General features: G+C 46.0%; 1 protein-coding gene across 1 annotated transcript; it reads left to right on the forward strand.

The window, feature by feature from the left end:
- The first annotated feature begins 738 nt into the window (after positions 1-738).
- Positions 739-20,611, forward strand: FAM174B (family with sequence similarity 174 member B). Its single transcript, XM_065688522.1, has 3 exons — positions 739-1,095; positions 9,098-9,229; positions 16,783-20,611. The coding sequence occupies exons 1-3, from the start codon at positions 821-823 to the stop codon at positions 16,784-16,786; spliced, it is 411 nt and encodes a 136-aa protein (XP_065544594.1). The 5' UTR covers positions 739-820; the 3' UTR covers positions 16,787-20,611.
- The last annotated feature ends 332 nt before the right edge of the window (positions 20,612-20,943 follow it).

Here is a 20,943-nt window from a genome sequence, read left to right on the forward strand (position 1 = left end):
CACTGCCAGCAGCAATACATCCCGGTAATCTATGCAGTTTAGTCACATGTTCCTACCGATTACACCCAGCCATGCCACCCTTCAACTACAGAATTCAAAAGGAAGGAAATCAGCTCCTTCTTCTCTCCCTTCCTCGTTTCATTTCAGTGGCAACATCCCCTCTTCCCACAGCTACTTTGCAGCAGGGAAACTCATGCACACTGAACACAGGGCGCAAAGTAAGTGATATCTTTAAAGTTATCATAGCACAGGCTCCCTTCTCCCCTGTTTACTGCCCTGCCTGGCTCAGTGGATGGTACTGCACGCTCGGCGCACACCCGGGATGGTTTGCAGAACCGTGGCTGGGATTTCCATGAATCCTTTCAAGGATTTCAAGATGTGATAAATTAACCGGGAAGCAAAGCCTGCGGGACCAGAGAAAAGGCAAAAACCATCAAATCTGGTCTATAAATACTTGAGTTCAGCAGCTGCGCCGCGCTGAACCGGCATCACAGGCACGTCTGTTCCATGTCCGATCGCAGCTTGAACCCTGTGATCGCTTCGCGTCTGGGCAGATGGTGCGTGTTGTGGTTAACGCAGTCGTTACCGGCGAGGAAATGGCGCTGGCACCGGCACCGCCGGGCTCCGGGGACCGCGGGGCGAGGAGGGGAAGAGGCGCCGGAGCCCACGGGAGCGGCCCCTTCACACCCCCGGCGAGCCCCGGCCCGGCCGCCGGGCCCCGGCCGCGGGAGGCGGTGCCAGGCGGGGAGGCGGGACAGGCCGGGCCGGGGCCGGCGCTGCCTTCCGGGGCTCGGCGCGGCGGCGGCCGGAGCCGGGCAGGATGCGCTCCACGGTGCCGCTGCTGCTGCTCTGGGCCTGCCTATTGCTGCCCGTGTTGCTGCCGGCCGCGCCCGGCGCCCGCGGCAGCCAGGAGCCGGCGATGAACGGCAGCCGCCTGCCCGCAGAGCCTGCCAGCGCGCCCGGCAACCACAGCGGGGCCCAGCTCCGGCCCGTGCCCGCGCTGCTCCGCGACCTCTCCGCGCTGAAGGCCGCCGTCATCGGGGCCTGCGGCCTCACAGCCGCGCTCATCGCCTGCCTCCTGCTCCGCGTCTTCAGGTAGGGCCCGGCCGCGCCCGCCCCCGGCAGGTGCTGACGGCCTCGGGGGCGGCGTGGGGCCGGGGGTTGGGCGGGAGGCGGTAAGCCCCGGTGCGGTGGGAGGCCGGTGGTGCTGAGGTGCTCGCGGGTTCTTGGTGTTTATGAAGCCTGAGTCGGAGCACAGCGCTGTAAATGCCCTGTGGAACTCCTGGGCAGTCGCAGTGGTGCCGCTGGCCTCCAAACCTCTACAGTGGGGCAGCGGCTGGGTTTCAGGTGGCTTTTTCTCAGGCATGGGGAACACAGGTCCCAGCTCTGGAATGGGCACACATCGAAACAGGCAAAACTCCATCTAAACATATGGAAATACATGCGGTTTTCTGTGGTCAGGGTGGCAGTTCGCTGGCATGAGTGGCCGAGGGAGGGATCTCCATCCATAGCGATAACCAAAGCCCAACTGGACAGCCCTGCTTGAGCTTAAGAGGTCCTGTCCAGCCTCGGTCATATGTGTCTGGTGCACCCATGGGGTAACGCAGCTGCCACTGCTGTGGTCACTCATGCTGGGTAAAAGAAGATGAATCTTTCCTTTTCCTTTCAGTGGAGCTTAAGCAGGCAGGCTTGAGGAGGTCTGACACAGCCAAAAGAAGATGGTTTAGACCATGGTCCTGTTTTGACTTGGACTGTGTTGTGTTACCAAACTCCCTGATGTTTCCATCAGGTAGACTGCTGATGGACACAACCTCCTATTCCCAGCTGAGGACAGAAGCTCTTGGAGGCAGAAGTGCTGGTGAGCAGCAGGAAGCTGCGGAGAGGTTTGCATCAGCTTGGTGCTCAGATCTCCTCCATTGAGCATGGTATAACCAGAGCTGGCCGGTTCATTCACTGCCCTTCACGCTGCTGGATAGAGTGGGTTGGTGCTGGCGCATGCCTGAGTTATCCAGACGGCCCTTGAAACTCATGTACTGTCCAAATTACACAAGCAAATTAAACTCAGTCCCTTTAGAAACGCAGTGTTCCTCTCGGCTTGTTGCCAGAACAGATGAAAGGCAAATATTAAAGCTCCATTGGCACTGTTAGTGTCAATTATTATTTATCGCCAGGTAGTGGCGAGAGTCCCCGTGACATGAGGCTGTTCCTGACTCACACAGTCTACAAATAAAACACAGCTGTCTGTTTGTGCCCAGCTTTACCAGGAAGATCTTAAAACTCTCAGTAGTTAACAGGCATCTGGCTTCCAGGTAGGAGCAGCAGGAAAGAGCCCAGAGTGTAGCGGTGCTGATGGGGAGGAGGTGAGTGCCACGTCTCAGGTGACAGAAGTGGTTGAACAAGTGGAGTAGGCAAATTCTCCCTTGTTCTGTCTTGGAGCAGCTCCTTTGTATTGATGTGATGGCTGCAGCTGAATGCTCTGCTTCTCCTGCTTCTGAATTAACTCCATGTAGGAAGGGCGATGTCATAAGGGAGGTAAAGTGTGGTCTTGAAGACAGGAATGGTAAGGACTGATATTTTATAAAGAAATTGACATTTAACTGAGTTATTCCTACGCATTGCAGCAGCTGGCAAAGACAGTGCAAATAAACTTACCCGTTAAAGTGAGGTGGTTTGGGAGAACACAGTAAAACATTAAAGATACTTCTTTGTTTAATCAATACAACTGCTTTGCAGCCATATAAAGTTGTTGAGAATCACAGTTGTGGAGAATCACAGCAGAACTGGTAGCAGGTATATAGCTAGAATTAAGAAGACTGTAAGTTCATAATGAAGAGTTTCTACTCCTGGTTCTTCTTGATCTTGGAGGGTTTATTTCTTCTGCCTCAGTTTGCTGTAGGTTATAAAGCAAGGCCTTGTGTCAAGGAGACCTGGCGGAACATTGCTAAGCCAAAGAGAACAAACTGATCGCCTTTGAAGACCTTTCCCTGTACCATAATAAGCAATGCCAGGTCCAGGTTAAAGTAACCTTGGGACTGATGGATTAATTTTCCCATGCCCAAGTCGTTGTTACGCAACTGATCGGAGTTAACGCAGCATTAAAGATAACGTCAGAAAATCCCAACCTCTGAGGTCTCTCATATATCTTTAATAGAGCCAGCAGGGAAAGTAGAAAATGAAGCTTTTGGCTTCTGAGTGTGTTTCTTTATGCGACAGAGCACTTGTTTGTAAACAGTTATCCCAGTTGCAAATGAGACAAGAATACCAACAGGTACGTTTGCACAGTGTCATGCTGCAGCTGACGACATCGATTGGAGGAGGTTCTGTTGCAGAGGAGATAAGGGATTTACCCTCAGTAAATGTAAAGCTTTTCTCCATCAGAATAAGAGCTTTGTTCACACTTGGTCAAAACCATTGGGATTTTTTTTCTGGGTGTCATGGATTCCTATTAAGGAGGTTTTGCTGAAATCCAATCTTTGATTAAACCTTCACTGTGAAATTGCTGGCAGTAAATTATCCTTTTAGGTATGGGTTGTAGAGATGAAATGAACCAGTGAGTGGCCAGATAGTCTTGTCACAGGGATTGAATTTCTTTCTTAATACATTTTATTTTTGTATACATCTCATTTTTGTATAGCTTTATGTATATATTCTTTTCCTTTGTTTGTTTGAGCGGGGATAAATGTATTTCTCCAGCTTTCCAGCTCTGTTTTTAAGACAACGCTCAGACATTCCTCTTCATTCCTTTTGGGAATATGATGCTCTGAATTCCTCTGGTGGTCGTGTGATTCAGAATGTGGTATCATCAAAAGTGGTCTGAATTTCCTTTCACTCTGTGGATTATGAAGGCCAGCCAAGACTTTGCTACTTGTCTGCATGTGGCAAGGTCTAATTTGCTATAGTATTTTTTTGGGGGGGAGGCAAGCTCAGTTTGGGCTTGCTTTCGAAATTCACTATACCCCTGGGCCTTGCATGCTCCCAAACCAAAGCCATTTCCACAACAGACCAGATTTCATGTTGTTCCCAGTCAAGCAGTTGGGGAGTTTGCATTACTAAGAAAAACAGTGTCTTGTGACAGTGTTGTGAACAGTTCATGCTACTAAACTCACTCTTTGATCTGTGTTTCGGATTTTGCCTTCCCTCCCCCCCCCCCCCCCCCCCATATTCTTCCCTATTTCTCTTCCTCTGTTCATTCCATTGCAATACAATTCTTGGGATCAGCCCCCAGGAAATGCTATTTTTCAGCTGTGGCTATCTGTGCTGGTAGACCATGTGCCTTCTAGGGAAACCGGGTAAATTCCTTCTGCTCAGATGACCAGCTGAAAGCAACCCAAAGCTTTAGTTGCCGGCAACTATGCTGTAAGTGTTTGCTACATGTCTTGACCTGCCCTTGAACCAACAGAACCCAGGCTGGAAAAGGCTGCTATGTATTTTACCTATGTATTTAGGTTTTTACGGAGAAGCTACCTGCGTATTTTGTAACCTTATTGCTTCTGGTTCAATTTTGATTTCTTCCTCAAAACCCACTTCAAACTTAGTTTTCCAGTAACTGCAAAACTAGTATAAATTACAGACCGAGGAGAGAGGTTCAATCATATGATCATAGGATACAAGACCCTTTGTTCCGTGAGCTGGGCAATTGCTCCAGGCCATGCAAGGTTAACCATAGAGAGTTTGATTTAAAATTAATTGTATTCTAACCAGCAAAACTGGTTAGAATTCAACTCCAGCAAAGACAAGACCTCTACCGGGAAGAGGAAAGAAAACCTCGCCATTAAAATGACCTTAAATGGAGAATTAAAAAGAAACCCCAAACCAAACAACGAACCCCAAAACATGTGTTTGTGAAAGCTTTGTGTAAGCTGTGTGTAGTTCAGTTAGGGTCACAGAGAATGGCAAATGGAACACTTTTCCTGGGTCCCAGAGGTCCTGTCTTTGGGCAGACTGGATTGTCTTGGCGTGAGCATGACAATGAATGGCAGAAAGAAAGGAGAGGGGATTGCTGTCTTATACTGTCTTTAGCTCTTTACAGCTCTGATGTGAACAGTCACAGCTGTTTCCTGTAGGATTTGCTATCTTGAAGAGTTTGGGTAAACCGTAAAAGTTTCTATAGCTCTGCCCGATAAAACAAGGACACATTTCAAGCACATCTCAGACAATATTGGTCTGACTGTGCTGTTATGTTTGGAAGTACATGTTGGCACTGGTACTGACCACCAGATGTGAATGGCTGTATTTTAATTACCTACAAACATCACTGCTTCATTGAACCACAGCAATATCCATTTAGGTGTTCCTGAAGTTATTCCCAGCAGTAGTCTCTTATTCATCTCTGTTATTAGCAGCACAGTTAAGCAAGGGAAGCTTCTGCTCTTTGTGGCTGCATATGTGCCATCCTAAGGACTTGATTGTTCAAAACCACAGCACCTTATTTTGCTACAGCAAAATGTGTGTTACAGAAAACATGTAAGGGCTTAGCTTCATGGTTTAACTTTGTTGTATACCGCACCATCCAGAGAGCAGAGATACCCAGACAGATGAACAGTAATGAAATATCACTGATCTGATTCATCAGCTGGTAGTAAGCCTGGAGTTTTCCCAGGTTTATATTTCTTTTTTTTATTTAAACTGCTTAGGGAGCCTATTAGCAGCAAATAAACTGGTCCCAGTTCCACTCCTGATATAACTGCTGCAGTTCTAGGAGGCAGATTGTACCTGGCTTAATAAGACTTCCAAGAAGCACTCTGCTAAGGAGGGATAGGGTTTCTTCTTGGTTTTTTTTTTGCTTTTTCTGGGGGATGGTGCCCTCCCTCTGCACCTCTTGGCAGGAAGTGTTAATGGTAGATGAGAAATACAGAGACCTCCCTCTCTGGTCAAGAATAGCATTCTCTTTGAATATCAGGGTTGTTGACTAAAATAGATTAGAGGCGTAAATAGTATAATGAATAGTGAGTTGACTCCGTTTACTCCAGCATATGATGCCTCGGAAAGGAGGATGAAGTGCTGCATATGACTGGTGCTTGGTCAGAATTACAAAGGCACAAAGCGTGCTGCTCCAGCCCATCTCTCTCTGTTTGGGCACTGTGTGGTGTGGTGGAGGGAGTACATCTGGTATCTGATGGACCAGACCCTGGTGTGGTGCACAGTGCCGCAGGCATTCAAGCCCAGGGGCAGTGCCAGTGTGCAGACCTTCTTCATCCTCTCTCTATTAAGCACTGTGCTCGCTCCACCTGCGTTCTGCTCACACGGGCAAGCTGGTTGTGGTGGGAGCAGCAGTGGTCTACAGTGAAAGGTTAATATCCCCGCTTGCAGTTAACTCCACCCCCATGATGATTCTGTGCAAAACCTGTAGCATTCCCTTTTAATTACAGGGAGGTGGCTGAAGTCAGACAGCAGAAACAATGTGGGTTTTTTTTAAGTGGAAATAGTTCTCTGCACTGAAATACCCAGTACCACTTCTCCTCTGGCTAAACCACTCCAGGAGTGCTTCAGCTTGTTGTTATTCAAGGGGCATACTCTGACCACAGCTTCCAGCATGCATCTTGCTTGCTTTAAAACAACCCCCACACAAACATGGCTGGAAAGGGGATCCTCTCTTTGCCCATGAGGCCAGGAGGCCTCCAAAGTTCATGAAACATTTGTATTCTGTATTTCCTGCCATGTGCTACTCTGCTGTCTGTCTGCAAACAAAAGATGCTGCCTGTTCCCACCCACTGGATAAAGTGCTTTTCCCTGATGATTACAGGGATCTTACTGAGGCTTGGGAGTTTTAATGTGCAGCTGTTTCCTGACAGGCAGGGGCACTCCCAAGGCTTTCCTTTTCACGTTTATGAAGCCTAGGAGCGTCGTTCAAATGAGCAAGTGTGGAAAATGGACCACTGAAAGTACAGGTTAATGACACATAATCCAGGCAATCTGGTTTAGAATTAACTGAGGAAAAAGAGGCAAGGAAAGCCCCTTTTACCTTGCCAGTGGCAAAGAACTGATTGTAGCAGCTTAGCCAAAAACCAGCAGCAAAATGAGCTTCATCCCTTTTCTAAAGGTGAGGGTTGGGGAGGATTAATAGATAACTGTGCAGCAACTTCTGCTCTAGGTCCTCTTTAAAGTCTAACCCAAATAGACTAATTACAGGCTGGAGGCTAAAGGGTTCTAGCTTTCCATGTCTAAAAATACCTATTCTGCAGTAATTGCTTTAAACTCTCCAATACTAACTGTTGTAAGATGAACTCCTTAGAATAAGTTACGTTTGCTTGTGGAGGGAATGAGGGAGAATGTCTCTTAATGAAGTAGGCTTGATAGGCAGGTAGGGTCTTAAATGGCTGCCTTAAATGGGAACCTACAGAACCCCCCTGCAGACTCTATCTGTAAGGCAAAGTGGCGAGGCTGTGCTTTGTTTGTTCTGACAGGTAGATACAGGTTAGTTTTTGGTCTATGTTTAGGCTTCACAGTGTGAGTAAATGTTTCTTTCTAGCACTGCATTACTTGTAAGATGAGACCTCCCTGCATCTCTTTGCTGCTAGGTCTTGGCTGAGAAGCAGAATAATATAGAGAAGTGTTTTCAAAAGGATTCTCAAGTGTTTGGGTTAAGAGTCCTACTGTATTGGGTATAAAATTGCTTGTTTCAACAACAGCAGTAATAGAACAAACCATCCTGTGCTCTGTGTGACACAGTGGCACAGATTACTACAAAGATTAGATGACAGGAGATGACTTTCTTCTCACTTCTGATGCAATCTCAGCCATCAGAACAGAGGAGAAATGCAAACTGCTCCATCCCAAGGGCTGGGACTTGTTTGTTCGGCCTTGGACTACCGCCCAAAAGCAGCACTAGGCAGAGAGGCACTGAGCCTTCCACGTCGGAGCTGTTCACTGGTTTAAGTTTCCTTTTAAGCCTGAAAGGGACTGTAGTGTTGGAGATGTATTTGCAGGGCTTGAGTCCCAGTCTCTCTCAGATGCTCACACCTCTGTTCTTGATGCTGAATAACACTTTAAAAGCCATCATTCTTGATACAGAAATGTCGGTGTTGAGCACAGCACACCTTGCATGATGTGCCAGGGCAAGACTTCTTGATGGTGGAAGTGTACTCATGACGTGGTGTCTGCTCAGAGCAGGAGCTGTGATTACCAGAAGTTAGGGGTTGGTTGCCTGTGCCTGCACCAGCTCCCTTCTCATGCTTGCCAGCTGCCGGTTTTGTTTTATGGAAGGTGAAGGGGAAAATTCTTTTCCCCTCGAAGGCTCCCTGTACACATCAGCCCCTCCTTTAACGTATAATCGCAAAACTGGATTTGGACATGAACAGCGTGACCCTCTTAGTATGCACGAAAGGAGTAGGTAAAATAAAGAGAACCTGCACAATTAAAGCTAGAGGCAGAACATTAGTTGAAAAGCCATGCACCAAGTGTTTGTTAATTGAGAGTAAGTGCTAGAAAATAGATCTCAAAACCGTGGGACATGCAGGTGCTTGAGCATCTCTGTTTCAAAAGGAAAATAAGGCTAGTATCTATAGGAGAGGTGGTAGATACCATTGGCTTTGAATGATAGTTGGTTATTTTCTGTAGCATGTACACAGCACAGAGCATGAAGCTTCTCAGGCAAGGCTCAAGGTTGTTGCTTTGGGAGTCCTGAGCTTGGCATTATAGCAAGGAAAGAGAGCAGGCTGCTTGTACCCAAACATCACCACCCCTTTGCTCCTAAATCCTGCCCAGAACACTACCTTGTCTCAGCAGGGCTTAACCTAGGCTTTCCCGTCTAAACATGTTCACTAAGCCATTGGCTGCTTTAGCTGATTAAGCCCACATCTCACTTAGCGAGCATGGCAGCAGAGGGCTGCCCTGCTCCTGCCTGCCCTGGATGCCAGAGAATCCCTGGTTTGTCAGCAGCTGAAAGACTGACATTGATCTGGATTGCAGCTGATGAGAAACTGTGCTGAGAAACACTGATGGGTACAAACTTGGAAAGGCAGCAGGAGGGGACAGAGGCTCTGAAGCCCGTATGTCTGGGGAGGCCTGATCAAACAGGGCAGTGATTTGGTGTTGGTGGGAACAGCTTCAAGGAACACTGAATAAAGACAATCCTTCCCTTCCTATCTCTCTGTTTCAGGTCTGGCAAGAGGATTAAGAAGACCAGGAAGTACGACATAATTACCACTCCAGCTGAGCGGGTAGAAATGGCTCCTCTGAATGAAGAAGATGATGAGGATGAAGACTCAACAGTGTTTGATGTGAAATACAGGTACAGCTGTGAGCCTGTTAGGTTAGGCTTGCTCACTGAGCTCTTACAAGTGAAGACAGCAATTTTTTCTCTGCTGGACCAGCTTGGCAGAGATGAGGCAGTAACAATCTGCCTTTCACTTTGCCCAAGTATTATCACTTTACAGCCCCTCTGCCTGTTGTCAGCACACATTGCTCTGTGCTCTCCTGCTCTTGCAGTAACCATATCACAACCCCTAGGCTGTCTGCCCTCATCTTTCTTCTGCAGAGCAGCACAATGGGATGCAAGTGCCCCAAATACCTAATAAGGTTTAACAACCTGAACTTGCCTCTTGGGAAGGTGTTGGCAGTGGTTCCTGTGTGCTCCTAGTGTCTGTGCACACAGTGGATGGAGGGCTGTGGATCAAGGGCTGCTTTCCCAGGCGCTGCCGTAGCTGAAAGCCTGGGAGGGAAATGATGGCCAATCTCCACTAACCTCTGGGTTACTAGGGTGCTCTCATGTTGTTCTGTGACACTGAGGTTCGCAATGACTCCACTGGCAAGTGCTCTAGCCATGCTGCTCAAGTCTTGGGAGGCAAATGCAGGGGCTGTGAGAAAGACCTTATGCCCACTGTAGGGGAGGATCAGGTTCAAGATTATCTTAGGAACCTGAATGTGCACAAGTCCATGGGACCTGATGAGATCCAACTGTATCCTGGGCTGTATCAAAAGGAGCATGAAGAAGGTGATTCTGTGCCTCTGTTCTGCTCTTGTGAAACCCCACTTGCAGTACTGTGTGCAGTTCTGGTGTCCTATAGAATCATAGAATAGTTAGGGTTGGAAAGGACCTCAAGATCACCTAGTTCCAGCCCCACTGCCACGGGCAGGGACACCTCACACTAAACCATCCCACACAAGGCCTCATCCAACCTGGCCTTGAACACCGCCAGAGATGGAGCACTCACAACCTCCCTGGGCAACCGATTCCAATGACTCACCACCCTAACAGGAAAGAATTTCCTCCTTATATCCAATCTAAACTTCCCCTGTTTAAGTTTTAACACGTTACCCCTTGTCCTGTCCTCAATGTAAGAAGGACATGGAACTGTTGGAGCAAGTCCAGAGGGGGCCATGAGAATGATCAGGGGCTGGAGCACCACCTGTATGAAGACGGTCTGAGAAAACTGGGGCTGTTCAACCTGGAGAAGCTGTGTTGAGACCTCGTAGCAGCCTGCTAGTGTCTAAAGGGGGCCTACAGTGATGCTGGAGAGGGACTCTTCCTCAGGGACTATAGTGATAGGACAAAGGGTGATGGGTTTAAACTTAAACAGAGAAAGTTCAGATTAGGTATAAAGAAGAAGTTCTTTACTGTGAGGGTGGTGAGGCAGTGGAACAGGTTGCCCAAAGAGGTGATAAATGCTCCATCCCTGGCAGTGTTCAAGGTTGGGCAGAGTCCTGGGCGGTGTGGTCTAGTGTGAGGCCCATGGCAGGGGGTTGGAACTAGATGATGTTAATGGCCTTTCCAACCCAAACCATTCTGTGATTCTAAACAGAGGACTGTGGTCCCTCGCTGATGTTAGCGGTTATCCGTTAGCAACAAACTATCCTTAAATGTGTTTGTCTTTTTGAGATACGAGTGGTGTGACAACCCAAAACTTTGGGTGCCTATTCTGGGCCTGAGATTTATAGCAACCACTCAGCACATCAAGATGCTGCACATTGATTTATGGCATGAGGATATCTGCATCTCTTATTTTTATTTGCATCAAGCCATCCACAGCATTTGAGTTGCATTCTCATCCAAATAAGGCCTACTCTGAAATCTGTCTCACTTTGGCTGAAATAAGCATTCCTAATTATAAAAACACACATCTTGACAACTCCTAACAGGGGATTTTACAGACTTGACTCATGTTGCCCATCTCCTAGCTTTGGAAGGGGCAGAACAACTCATTTGCTCTACGCACATGTGTGCCAGCATCTAGAAGACATACCACTGCGTGCTCTGCTGGCTGTTTTCATAATAGCTGTGTTAGTTCTCTCTAAATGTCAGGCAATAATTGGAAGCCCTGGAACAATGAAGGGTGTGTGTTGTGCCTTTATGTTTAAATGATTAGTTCTTGAATTAGAAGACTCTTATCAGTCCTTGCCTGACCATTGCCATTCTCTGTAGCTGCCTGTTTGCTCTGATCATTTGAGGTTGCGCAGTTCTTACTTCGGGACCAAGCTTTGTTAAACCCAGAGGGCAGAGATCTGTCTTGGCACTGCCTGCTTTAACAGCCCCTGTCTTCTGCCCTTCTTCTTAACCGAGTACTTTCCCTGTGAGATTCTGGTAGCAGGATCAGAGGATGAGAACAGAAGATTCTCAGTCATGGCAGTGCTTCAGGAGAAGATGTCCAACAGTCAAATACTAGATGAACAAAGAAGAGAGCTTGCTGGAGACAGTTTGATTCAGGGGAGCGGAGGTCATGTTACCTGACATTGTTTCCTTGGAGCACAGGCTGTGCTGATGCTTTCACACGTTATTCTGTCTTTGTGGGTTCCTTAGCAGTACAAATGGCTCTTCACCTTGTATGATGATCTGTTTGGAGACCGTAGGGGGTTTTGGTTCTTAGCTAACCAGTCCTCTTTTCATCTGTGGGAATTCCTCCTTTTGCCACAGCGCAACAGCTGTTCCATGTTTTCTGAAGTCCTGCTTTCACACATGTTTGTTTAGCTCAATCAGAGCTACCTCAGTTCAGCAGGGGAGATCATGTTACACACAACCCCTCAGTAATACTGATTTTGAGACTGCCTCTTTGAGGCTATATTTGCTGTACCAAGCTCCGTGGTTCCTTTGTGTAGGCTTGGAGACTACATCTCCAAGTAGTTCCTGTCTCCCGTCACCACTAAAGACACTTCTTTGTAAATCTGAGTTGCTGACTTTGACCACTGACATCCCCATCAAACCAGTCAGGTTCTTCATAGGTGCTTGTGTGGGAAGAGAGGGCTAGAGCTGAAGAAAGGGCATCTCAGACATGGCTGTAGTAAGTCAGAGAACTCACTTCTACCAGGTCTTCTGTTGGGGTTCCTTCCCCAGTACCCTAACCCCCAAACTGGCATTCAAGAAATAGTCATCTCATGCCATCTAAGGCTTCCTTTGTTTTTTGCAGCTGGGTGCAGATTCCAAGAAGAGTGGGTAAGGAGAGGTAACTTCATTCCTCTCTGTGGCTAGTGGGAGTTAGAAATACATACAGGTAGCTTCTCAAGTGGAGAGATCAGTTTGGTTTGGATATTTAGCAAGTGCCTACAGCTTTAAAAGCACCTTTGTTAATTGCTGTATCAGGAAAATTGCTCCATTATCTCAAAAAAGAAAGAGTAAAAAAAAAACTTGTACAGATGTGAACTTGCAGAGGTATCACTAGGGCAGATGCATAAGGCATGGGGTGATGCTGCTATCTCACCTTGTTAGGCAACTAAAGCAACATGTCATGGGGTGCTGCAGTCATGCTGGAGACAGGAGTGACAGGTGGCTCCTGACAAGTGCCCCCAGGTAGAATATTCTGCCCTCTCCCTTTCAGCTCTTTGTTTTTAAATTCAGATGAAGGTGCATCTTTGCCAGCAGTCAGTATCGGTTGTGGCAGCTGCTCAGGTTTATTCCAACAGCCTCCTAGCAGTGAGCTCCCTTGGCTTATGGCACAACAGACTTCTGGCCCATCTGTGCTACCACATCTTGGTGAGGGCATTTTGACCATGTGCTGCTTGGTGGCTGTACCATTCCTGGGATTGCTTACAGAGGCTAAACCTCATGGAGCCCCATGCTGCAGCACGATCCAGTGGTGCAGTGCCGTGGCTGACAAGATTCATTATTCTCATTTCCCAATTTCTTATTTCTTTATGACAATGCTGGTACTGAAAGATATGCCTAGGGCTGGACTGCCCATCGTTCACTGTTGTAACATATGTGCTGCCATATCTACATCAGAAAACAGCTTTCTATAGCTGTTAAATCCAAGAATTTTCAACATCTCCCTGGCTCCTGAATATCACGTGAAATGAGCTGGGATCTTTTGTCCTGTTCGTTTTTGATTTAAAGGTTTTGAAACCATGGAGAAAAAGGTTCATTCTCCATGAAGTGATGATTTGCGATGGTGTTTGAACAGTGCTTTCCATTAGAAAGACATCAAAAGCACTTTTAAAATACAGGCTTCTGAGAAAAGATGGGAATGAAGTGGAAGGGGAACCAGTTCTCCAAAGAGCAGCACTGCAGGTACATGTTGGCTGTGATGGTCTGTAAGCATTATTCAATTCAAGTGGCACTTCTATATAGTGAAGACAACCTTACGCTTTCAGATCACTTGGTATTACCACCAACATAGCAATAGGGAAAAACCTGGAGTGTCATGATACCGAGTACCTCCTGTGCCTAATAGTGAGTACATTACCCTAGTAATAACCTGCTCTGAATGATACACAGGTCTTGTTTTGGGTTTGTAGCATAAGTCTTGGCTGAGGATGATGTGGGTATGCTCTGAGCTGGTTTGTTTGAGGTCCTCTCCCATGGTTGAAAGATCCATGCTGGCACTTGGATCTGTATTTGCAGGAGTCTTTGAGATTCTGTGCTGTCTCCCCTCCGTAATGCAAACAACACTAATTAAAAGGCAATTGATATCTGGCAGCAACAGGGGAGAAGCAACATTACCTCTCCAATTGTTTTCATGCAGTTAATTTTCTTTCCTTTAATGCTTTGTCCTTGTGTGTGTTAGTTTCCAGTCTTACACGAGGCATCAAAGAGCAGCAGAGGGTATAAACTAGGCTATTGGCTGAAGGTTGTTTCTTTCTCCTTTTCCTTTCTTTAGGAGGCATCAAGGTTTTGGGCTCCTGGTAAATCCCACCCCCCACTTCCCTTGGGCAGTGAAGCAGTAAGAAATAACCACCTTCCTCCCAGAAAGCAGACTAATGAGACCACTTCAAAAACTTAACACATTTCTGTGGATGCAAAAGCCACCCACTGTCTGCCTCTGACAGATGCAGGAGCATGTATGTACTGGATTAGATACCCCCTTTGCGAGCTCATTTCAGTAGCAAGGGAAGCAGTTCTGTCGATGGCCTCTCTAAGCAGAATTCAAGCAGAATTTCTGTGTGACAAGAGGCTGAAAGCAGAAATCAGAGATTGTCACAGAGCTAAGATGCCAAATCACTGAGACGTTAAAACCAATTTGAAAAGCTTCATGGAAGCCATTTTTTTATAGTATGGAGGATGGTTTTCTTACCTGTTTTTGCTCTGGTATGGAAAGAGGCATTTAGATAAGAAGTTCAGGGATTGTTCTCAAAGTATCATATTGCTACACAGAGAAAGCAAATTGAGCATGGGAAGGATGTGTGTTTCTGGATCACCAGTTCAAACTGTGCTGCTGAAGGCCAAAAAGTGTCCCTGGTCCGTGATTTTGGACCATATGGACTCATTTTCCAGATGTCAGATATTTTTTCATGTTTTATGATGGGATTGCACTTGCTGCACATCTTGGGAAACAAGTTAGTGGAAAGCTAAATCCCATCCTCCAAGTGTGCTCTTTCTCATCCCACCGGTAGATCTTGATTTTAAGACTCCTCTCTCCTCTTTGTTCCTTTAGCCCTTTCTTTCAAGAAGCAAGAGAAAGTTGCACAGGTTTCATATGTGATGGAGCTAACCCGTTGATTTGTCAGGCAGTCAGCACTGTGTGATATGTGAGAAGGGAGGAGCAAAGTAAAGTAGGTTACGGGCAAATGTCCCTGACAAAGCGGTGGTAGCATCCATCCCCCATCACAGAGCACTCTGCTTGTTTGGTGTAAGAAGAGAAACGAGATTAAAACAGCTGCAGAAAGAACCCCTTTCGAAAAGGTAAATAAAAATGTTAGCTTATTAAGCTTAACTCTGGCACAGTTCGTTGGGGGATTTCTTGTCAACTTCAATAGAAAACTGAAGACAAGCACTGAATAAATTCTGTGGCGCCTTGCACATGAAAGGCTTTGAAAGCACTTCAGTAATCTGGGATATCAGCAGTGTCTCCTCTCCCCGATGACTTGCAGCTGTTGGAAGCAGCGTGCTCTGCCCTTGCCACGCTCACTGAGCCCAGATGGGTGGATGTCACAACTGTCCCAGCAGGGGACAGGGTCAGGGAACACCATGGAATCTCAGTGCCAGGGCTGGAACTGTCCCAGTCCTGATGTTAGGCTCCTAAATAAGTATTGGAAGTTTTTCCTGGGTGGATTGAAGCCTCCATCCTTCCTGTCAGCTGAGTGAAATTCCTCAGTTTGTTTTCCACATGGATTGTCTCTCCAGCAGCAGCAGAATGCAAAAGCAGTTTAGGAATGCATCTTCCAAAGTGCTCTTGAACGCAGAAAGATTTATGTGTAAGGAGGGGTGGCAGGCAGAGGGAAGAGGACAGGGACATTTATTCAGCCATCATGGGACTAAAGGGCTTTTGAGAGCTTGCAGGATGTTTTAGAGGAAAGATGCACCACGTGTAAAATCTGGATTCTGGATTCATGCCTTTTTCAAGCACTGATAGCATTGAACTGTGTGGAAACATCTTCATCACAGTTGCAGGGGCGCAGCTTTTGATACACTCAAGTCTTTGGGGAGTCTGTGTAAAATGAGACTTACACTATTGGTATCTTCTCTTTGAATGCCTCCTTTCCACATACTGACTGTGCGTGCAGCTCTGACTGGAGCGTGGTATTGTCTGCTTGTTATAGTAAGGTATCGACTCTCAAGGGAGGAGCTCTAATGGATTTTTTTGCCAGTGAGAGCTGCAGGCCATTCTGGATGGTGCTTGGTGAATCGTGCTGGGGTTTGTAGCAGCTTAATTTTTCCTCTTCCAGCAGGCAGCAGTGCAAGTTAAATCACTGGCACAGTCAGCTGCTATAAATACAACAAATTGCCAAAGCTTTGGTGCTGCTCTTAAGGATTTCCCACGGGTCCATAGCAGGGGAAGAATGAGATGGTTGAAAAGCAATTTCTGTTTGGGTTTGGAAGGCCAGGTTCTTTCCTTATGGGCTGTAACAGTGGCTGTAGAGCACGCCACGGTCTGCTGGCTCATTCAGTCCATGATACAATGCAGTGCAGTCCTGTGGGAGGCCTCGTATCTCCTTCATGGGGTGTAACAAGTTCCTATTAAGCCTTTCTTGTTTTGAACCCTGAAGGAGTTGAAGCAGTTAAAGCAGTAGGGTGTCAGAAGGAGAATCCATAGCAAGGAGAATAGGCTGTGTTGATTAATAAAGGGCTGCATTGGTGTGAAAAAAGCAGAAAGGTCCAACACGCCGTTTCATGTGCCACCCTGTGCACGCTCCCTTTTCTGGTGTGCACAGTGGCAGGTCACAGGATCTTTTAGCACTTGGGTTTTGTCTGATAGAACTCTTTATTTCACTTGGTCTAGCTGCTTCTGGCATGGTGTTAACATCAGTGTCCAGTGTCACCAAAGAAATCAGCTGCTGGAGGGAGCTGATGGCAATCATAGTGAATGATGCTGCCTTTTCCTTTGTGTCCTTTTAGATTGTTTGCACATGGGTTCTCATTTTGTCTGTGAGCTGTTTAACTGCAAATCTACAGTTGTACTAATTCTTTCTGCTTTCCAGGTAAAGCAGCTCCGTGGAGTGCTGGTGCCCTGCAAGATGTCATTCTGCTGTCGAGGGACCTGCTGAAGCCATAACTGTGAAAGGGGAGGCTTTCATCTCTGCAGCATTACAACCAAACCAAGCCTCACCTCCTTGAGGTGCTGTTCTTACAGCAGGCTATGGATCTTCTGACTAAAACAGCACCATTAGGTTTCCTGGTTTCCAAACTGTGTTGGAACAGAGTTCCTCTTTGCAAACTCAACTCCCTTTTGCTTTAAGAGGGCTGCAGTGTCACTAAAACATAACAAGGTGCAGCCCTGTGTACTGAATTGCAGCTCACTGTGGTCTGAAGTTTTTCAGAAGGAAATAGACAAGGAAGATTGAACCGAGCCGCCCAAAAGACTTATTTTCTAAAATCCTAATTCTGTACTTCAGTCACTGTTAAACTTTGGTCATTGTTAATCAATCAGATCATGTGTTTGAGAAGAAAGAGAGTGTTTTTTTTTTGTGGTATTACAGAGGTGAGTTATGAATTTAGGTGGTAAAAACATGCTGAAATGCCACTCTGTGTGTTCAGTGTAGGATGCTGGGGGAAGAGGGTGAGAGGTTGACTCATACAGCAGATTTTCTTGTCTTGCTACTGATTTATTCTTCTCTAAAACAACAATTGCACTAAGTTTTCATGATGCTGTTTTCATTGTTCTAAGGAGTTCTGATCAGACCAACTTCAATAAGAGAGACCACAGGGAAACAGGAAGAATCAGGCATGCCCTAAACTACAACAATCTTGGATTAAAGGAGATATATTTTTGTAATTTCCTGCCCTTCCACGGGGAGTGAAGGCAATGTTTTGTACTGTCCTGTGCTCACTGTAACTTGTCTACAATTCATCTATATTACTTTTTCTAAGCAAAATAAGCCCTCCTGTGGAATGATTAGCTTGCAGAAACAACACCTTTTATTTTTCACGGAAGCGTCATGTAAGTGGTCTTAATCTGTATCAAACTGGAAGTTTTCCTCTACCATTTGCTTGACAAATCCCATTTAACTCAAGGATGCATTTTTAACCATCACTCTCTGCTGTGCTTTGTGCTGCAGAGGTCAGAGCTGTGGGATGACACTATGAGAATTAGATTGCTGCGTCTGGCTGGATTGAGTTTAGGAGACCACAAGCATGTACACTTTCAGGCCATCGTTAGAAAGGGCAAACCTAACTGGTTTAGTTTCTTTACTTTGTGGTTTTCCTTTAAAGTAACCACAGATGCAGTTCAGACTTTACTGCACTCCTTAACACCTTTCATTTAGGGTATTTAAGTTGGCTGGAACCCCGCTTTTCTTGGGGAATGCATATTTTCCAGCTGTTTTAGGATTGTCCCACTGTTTGCTTGACCATCCACTAGCCTCCTGCAGTTACAACCCCTCAAGGAGACTGCGGAATTCCTGGCAAAGCACCAGCCTTGCAGTGAGCTGCCAGTTCTGGGTTTTTTCCTGGTTTCTTTTTGTAAGTCTGTTGGGATTTGAGGCTTGCCGAGAATACTGATCTGCTTTGTCATGATACCATGACCTACCCCAGTTCTGCGCAGCTCCCTTGGGCCCTGCAGTCAGTGAAAGGAGGTGAAGGGGAATTTTTTTTCCTCCCCAGCAGCTTTATATACTCTTATCAAAGCTCCTGTAACAGAGCTCACTTTCCCTAGCCATGACTCAGCAAAGGCTTTGCAAACAGCCTGGATAGAAAAAAATCCCACAGCAGACTGTTGTGTTCCTATTAGTCATCAAGGCAATATAAAAATGCTGTGTTATTTTCATTCATGGAATGAGTTTGAGTCATTCCATATTACTGTTACTAAGCAATATTTAACATGTTATTGCGAGGTGAGGATGGGGCCGAGCAAGTTGTGTCCTGGCTGGTAGGAATCACAGGGATGAGTAGGTTTGAAGGGTGCTGCAGGTTGAGATAAGATCTGGGGCTCTTTCCCCGCTTATAAAGCAGGTTTCAGACATAGGCTGGATGATGCTAAAGGAAATACTGTGTCTCTTCAGCACAAGTACTTTGAAGACCAGGAATTGAACTTCTTAGACTGAGTCCTTTGGAAGTAGAGAGGTGGCATTGCTGAGAGGGGAGACGTTAAAAGCTTCCGTTTGTGTTTCCAGAGGAGGTGATGGAATGAGGTGTCTGAGCAGACACCATGGCAACATGTTCACGTCCACTCTTCTGCCAGACTCATTAAGCTGAGTGTCAGGCACTCTGGGTGAGTGGTAGAGAGGGAATGAAACCTTCTTTTTGCACAAAAGAAAGGCAAGACCATGTAAGAGATAAGAAGAAAAGGTGCATAAAAGACACTTCTTTCTGAGGGCAAGTCAGTTCTTGAAATCAGGATTTTCAGTCCAACAACTTCAGGTCACTTGCTAAGTTCAGCTAGCAAAGGCCATCCACTCCATGTGTTTGTGACTGAAAAAAAAAAAATCCCACCTTTTCCATAACATGGCCAAATCTCAATGGTGAACAGGGACCAGGTATTTAAGATGTTGAAGATGGAGGTGCTAAACTGCTGCCGGGATGCTCTGGCTCCTCAGGGAGATCCCAAACTGTGTGCCATAAGCTAAAAAATGCTTATAGGGAAGCAGCAGCTGCTCGGTAGAAATAAAAGGCCAACCTCACCAGTTGTTCATGGTCATGAAAATAATCCAAATGCTTCGTTTGATACTCAATGGCTGTTGCAAATGTGAGGCAATGTTTACCTCTACAGAAGTTGCTGTATGTGATTTAAAGTGTCTGGTTAAATATTCTATAGCTATATTTAGTTAAGATTTTAAGAGCACTTGATGTGACTCATCTAATAGTATATATATATATATATGAATATTTTTTTAATTGTAGGGATTTGAACTGTTTGGTTCAGGTAGTTCTAAGAGTTCATCAGAGAAGAAATAACCATTAACCACTACATGAGGGTTTTACCTTAACGTTCTGTGTATGTTACGCCACAGGTTTAATCTAGTTGTGACTGTAATGTGTCTTAGTACCTGCTGCTGTTTTGTGTTGCATAGTCAAACTTGCTTTGTTCAGGAGCATTCTTAAAGGCATATTTTTTTGTTACAGAAAAAAAGAGAAACATTATTTCTCAGATGTCTGCCTGTAGCTTGCTCACTGCTTACAAAACCTACCAAGTAGTAGTAGAGTCAAACAGAGCAGGTAAGAGGCTTTCCTATTTGCACATGCTGTGCCATGGAGGAGAAACCCTACACAGAACTGCAGCTTCTTTACTCCAACCACAGCCCTGTCACCCAAGATTACATTTGAGAAGCCAGAAGTTAATGTGCCATGCCTGCCTGCAGAATTAAGCCAGAATTACACACCTTAGCTTTGTATTTTGGGTTTGGTTTTAATGCCTTTCCCCCCTGGAAGATGTGGAAATGACTACAAACACTTGTTTTTAGCACGCTAACTTGGGCTAGCCTAATGCTTGTCCTGAGCCCAGACTGACTTGTAGACATTTACAAGCGCTAATGAAGCTTGAACACACAACACTAATGCATTTGAACCTTTTGTTTGTAACTGCTCCCTCTAGTTCACTGTATGTGGTACAGTGTCTGCAGGGTGACAGGCTCTGGGTTTCATTAAGAGTTTTTTCTTCTGTTAGATAAGTTTCTGGTGCTGCTGGTTTTGGGGGGGGTTATCAGGACCTTGTGTTTTGTTTTGTGCAATTGCTTGAATCTTTTTCTAAAGATGTTTTAAGAGGATTTGTCTTTGTGACCAAAGCTTCTTTTTAAGAAAAAAATTGGTAGGATGGGTTTGAATGAACTTCTCATGTTTCAGTAGAAACTGCTATCATTAAACATGTTCTTGAAATCCCTCGTGTTGCATTATGTTTAAGGGGGGAATGGGAGAGTGGCTGTTGCTTGTTGAAGTTTGATAAATTTGGGACAGCCTTTTGTGATCCCTCATTAGAGGGCTGCAAGTCCCCATATCCTGTGACCCTGATCCAGAGTGTGGCAAGGGGGAAAACTGCTTTTAACAACATGGTGGAGGAATATGTTTAATCATACAAAGCCCCCATCAACCATCAGGTAGGCCTACACCTGGATTCAAATGTCAAAGCCTCTGCAACAGGGAAGATCTCAGCACCTTCAACCACAATCACGTTTGGTACCTTGGAGCCCACGAACTGCAGACTCCAAACC

Source organism: Lathamus discolor, chromosome 8 (assembly GCF_037157495.1).
Source record: "Lathamus discolor isolate bLatDis1 chromosome 8, bLatDis1.hap1, whole genome shotgun sequence".
Classification (NCBI taxonomy): Eukaryota; Metazoa; Chordata; class Aves; order Psittaciformes; family Psittacidae; genus Lathamus; species Lathamus discolor.